This window comes from Cynoglossus semilaevis, chromosome 14, assembly GCF_000523025.1.
Source record: "Cynoglossus semilaevis isolate Cse_v1.0 chromosome 14, Cse_v1.0, whole genome shotgun sequence".
NCBI lineage: Eukaryota > Metazoa > Chordata > Actinopteri > Pleuronectiformes > Cynoglossidae > Cynoglossus > Cynoglossus semilaevis.
The window spans coordinates 26,665,400-26,669,797 of NC_024320.1; the positions used below are offsets into that span (position 1 = coordinate 26,665,400).

Below are 4,398 nucleotides of genomic sequence, written 5' to 3' on the forward strand. Positions count from 1 at the left end.
GAACCACTGAACCACTGAACCACTGAACCACCACAAACATCAACAAAAGAATGAATCACCTTCAATTTGTAACTGGAGATTTTCACAGGACATTTTTGTTTGGTGATGATTTCTGTCAGAATCACAGATGAATCACATGTTAATCAGCTGAGAACGTGATGATGATGATGATGATGAAGATGGTGACAGTCTGTGACTTCATCACTGTGACAGTGACAGGTTTCTATAATTAAAGCTGTCGTTCTCTTTCTGCTGCGCTGACAATAAAAACCCAGTTTTTGAACCAACGACTTACAGCGACTTCACCTTCACTCGTCCAACATTTAACCGTTACTTTCACGCCTTCATTCGACGCTCGCCGTCTTCACACCTGCGAGCGGATGATCATTTTTGCAAGCCGTGCTGATTGAAGCACAGCCACAGCCACAGCGTCGACGTTGGGCTATTTTTGTGTTACTGCATCAAAATCCCAGCAGGAGAAAGAGGCCGAGTCAGCAGTGTGGGTCCAAACCCGGTCCAAGACTGACTGGACTGGAGTCAATACAGGACTGGGTCCAGTTTGTGGACACAGTAACTGAGGTTTATTTTTTCACATTTGTCATGAAGACAAATAGATGAACGGTTTATCTTGACAAGTTCACTGACCAGTGTTTACCAACTGGATAAAGTACCTCTGTGGCTAAGAACTGCAGTACTTCACTGACAGTATTTGACAGTTCATCATTTACTACAAGTACTATAGGAATGGGTGACAAAGTAAAACGTACCGCGATTTTAGCTGAAGTCTGAACTCACGTACTGTACACCAGCAGCTCGGTGACTGACCGACGCTAACACGGTGGTGACATCATAGTCAAGGACGTAGAAACATCAGAAGAGTCAGAGTTATGACGACTGTTAGTTGTTTTGCTGTTAGCAAGAAAGCGGAAAATTCAGTGAAACGTAAATAAAAAATTGGTTTCACTGATTTTCGTGGTAAAAGAACTTATCAGTATCTGCCTAAAAATTCTGGTCCGATGGATCTCTGTCCTACATCGGGTCCATTGTGGGGAATCATTGCTAACAGGCTAACGGTGAGGCTAATGAGTCAAAGGTTACAGAACCATGACCTGCAAAAAACAATCTCAACGTTAACGTTCTTCAAAAACACATTATACTCAAACTGAAGTACCAACTACTTGGATTACGTGGTACTTATTCATCACTTCAAAACTAGTTGTTAACGGAAAAAAAAGTGCGAAACACTTCAATTTTCACATTCGTAAATGTGACCTGGCAAAGAGTTGAATCGTTTTACAAAACGCTCCGAGGCCACAGCCTGTGTGTGTGTGTGTGTGTAAAATTCTCCTCTGTATTTAGATCAAACAAGCGTTTGATCTTTAGGGAATTCAGTTAATTTTTTAGTCCGATAAGCAGCGGGAGGCTAATACTTAATTAAATGTTGGGAGATTATCGTCCCGCTGATCCACATCATTTCTCACAGACTCAGACTCGTCGTAAAGAATTAGCGTGTTGTACTGACAGATACGGCTGTTAGCCTTGGAGCTAAAGTCCGCGTCCACTGAGAAGAGTTTAACTCTTCTACCCAGCGTCCACCTGTCTCTGAACATCAAACCTCCGACTCATCGATGAACTTCAAAGTCAAAGATCGTCTGAAAAGGAAAAGGACAAACGATGATATTTGTCCGTTTGACTTTTCCCTCCAAAACCAGCTCCAACTGTCAACTGGTCCGAGCCGTAAACCAGGCAGAGAATCACTGGTGTTCACAGCCAGCTGCCGTATTTGGCTGCAGTTTTAAGTCATTCTCCATTAGCTCCCATTTACTGGTGACTAATTATATACACAAGGAGCTGAAGGAGCTGAAGGAGCTGAAGGAGCTGAAGGAGCTGAAGGAGCTGAAGGAGCTGAAGGAGCTGAAGGAGCGGCGCCTCCCATTACGGCACGCCATAAAGCAGCCACTGGAGCTGGAAAAAAACAACAACAACAACAACAACAACTCACTCCTCCTCCTCCTCCCACCAAATTAATCAAGCCTCCCAGTAAACACATGGTACAGTCTCTCAGACCAGACACTAGTAATCAGTACCAGTGGGGGCCGGGGGGGGGTCACTGTGACACGTTGACTCCATCAGAATCAAAGCTCTGCCACCGGTGGTGGACAGCGTGAGGTGCAGCTCTGCCCGTGTGACACCGGTGATCTACCAGCGGAGGCAGCGGTCCACGCCGTCTGTGTTCTCACTGCTACAAATCTGCCTGCTGCTGCTGTTGTTGTTGTTGTTGTTGTTGTTGATGATGATAATGAATGTGATCTGCAACACATTTCAGAACAGCGCTGCGACGATAATCTGATTTTCCCTCCGTATGTTCAGTGTCGTACGACAGCTGTTAGCCTCGCTGCTCAAACAGCAGCTAAACAGCGACGCAGATACAGTTCAGACCAGCAGGGGCTCAGTGGAAACGTCTCCAAAACGTTGTCCTGTTTTATCTGTGCGTCTTCAGAGACGAAGACGTTTCATCGCAATCTAATTATTTCATTAACAAATCCTTCAACATCCGTCAGAACTCCACAAAGACGGAATTCTCTGATAATAATAGTGTAAAGATTATTCTTTATCTGTCTGGTTTTATATTTATGTATGTCATATATTTCTCACTCCACTCACAGGATGTCGACACGTTGACTCAAGAATCTGACGTTGAATTTCAAACCTACTTTGGTTCAGATTGATCAAAATTTCCAGCTGAATTTAAACACATCTGCTCTAGTCTGCTGTAGGTTTTCTGTTACAGATTAGTCACCTGGTACAGACACCAGAGGTAACATGTGTTACGTCAAACTCAACGACTCAACGGAACATCTAAAATGAGGTGGTGGGCCGAATTCAGCCCGTGGGCCTTAGGTTGTATACATGTGACCAAAGACACCTCGTGACTCAGGAGTGAATTTTAATATCAAACCCAAACCCAGGCTACGACACTGAGCCACATCAGGAGTGGTGATGTCATCGTGATGTCATCGTGACCTCATCTGATTGATTAAAAATGACGAAGTTGAACAGGAGAAGGGAAAAACACAGGTACACAGTACTGGACTGTATACACAGTACATGCAGTACTCTGGAGTACGAAGTACACAGTCTGCAGTAGATTTGAGCAGTTTGTACTCAGAGGAGCGCTCACCTGACGCTCCTCCACCTGCCATCTGTCCGACCACTCACACTAGGACTGCTGCCACGGCCGCCTGCTGCGGACGGATGAGCATCAACTCCAAGTACACAAACACTAGAGCTAACGTTAGCTACAACAGTCCTGGTACAGACACCAGAGCAAACGTTAGCTACAACAGTCCTGGGACAGACACCAGAGCCAACGTTAGCTACAACAGGCCTGGTACAGACACCAGCGCTAACGTTAACAACGACAGTCCTGGGACAGACACCAGAGCCAACGTTAGCTACAACAGTCCTGGTTCAGACACCAGAGCTAACGATAGCTACAACAGTCCTGGTTCAGACACCAGAGCTAACATTAGCAACGACAGTCCGGGTACAGACACCAGAGCCAACGTTAGCTACAACAGTCCTGGTTCAGACACCAGAGCTAACGATAGCTACAACAGTCCTGGGACAGACACCAGAGCTAATGTTAGCTACAACAGCCCTGGTACAGAGACCAGAGCGAACGTTAGCTACAACAGGCCTGGTACAGACCCCAGAGCTAACGTTAGCAACGACAGTCCTGGTACAGAAAGATGACAGGGTTTAGAGTAAAAAAAAAAGTACACAGAGTGTACAGAGAAATAAAGAAGATGAAATATTTTTGTTGGTGTCTGTGAAAATCTAGTCGTTCATTCCCGTCCAGTTCCCGCCCTTTATGTCACCATATTTGGATCAAATGACTGAATGACTGAGAACCGACACAGACCGATAGTTTACGGTCGTTTCTCCCGTGTTTCCTTCACGACAACAGTAAAGACTGTCGACAAAGTCAGTCTTTAATGTCACTTCATTCATGAAAGAGGTCCAACATGAAGCCCCGGCCCCGTAACTGCACCGGCAACTCACCGACGAGGAGCCGGAAAATTCCAGAATCCCGATAATCCATGTTTCATGTTTTATGACGTGCTGCAGCCGTTATGAAGTCACGTGACCATTTTACACTTCAGCTCTTTAATATTCACTGTCAGGATCAGAGCTGCTGCTGCTGCTGCTGTGACACCGACTCCCGCCTCACCGTCAGGCAAACGTTCAATAAATCATCCCAACGTTTCCTAATCAGACCGGGGTTTGGACGGTCGGTGATACGGGAGGTTTTGGTTGGGTCTGTGTCTGAAGGACTGGCTGAGGCTGGAGGGGGGGGCGGTGTGGGGGGGTGGGGGGGGGGGGAAAATTGGTTGT

General features: G+C 46.0%; 1 protein-coding gene across 3 annotated transcripts in view; it reads right to left on the reverse strand.

Annotated features, from left to right (window-relative positions):
* The window catches only part of plppr1 (phospholipid phosphatase related 1), a 30,762-nt gene that overhangs the window by 24,977 nt on the left and 1,387 nt on the right, over window positions 1–4,398 (reverse strand). The window contains exon 1 of one of the 3 annotated variants that reach the window (XM_025062603.1): window positions 4,066–4,194. The exons of 1 other annotated variant lie outside the window; for it this stretch is intronic. In XM_025062603.1, the coding sequence (XP_024918371.1) occupies window positions 4,066–4,112 (47 nt within the window). In that variant the 5' untranslated portion in view covers window positions 4,113–4,194. Of the gene's footprint in view, window positions 1–4,065; window positions 4,195–4,398 lie in introns of those variants that run through there. One more of the 3 variants, XM_017038936.2, reaches the window with a different exon arrangement.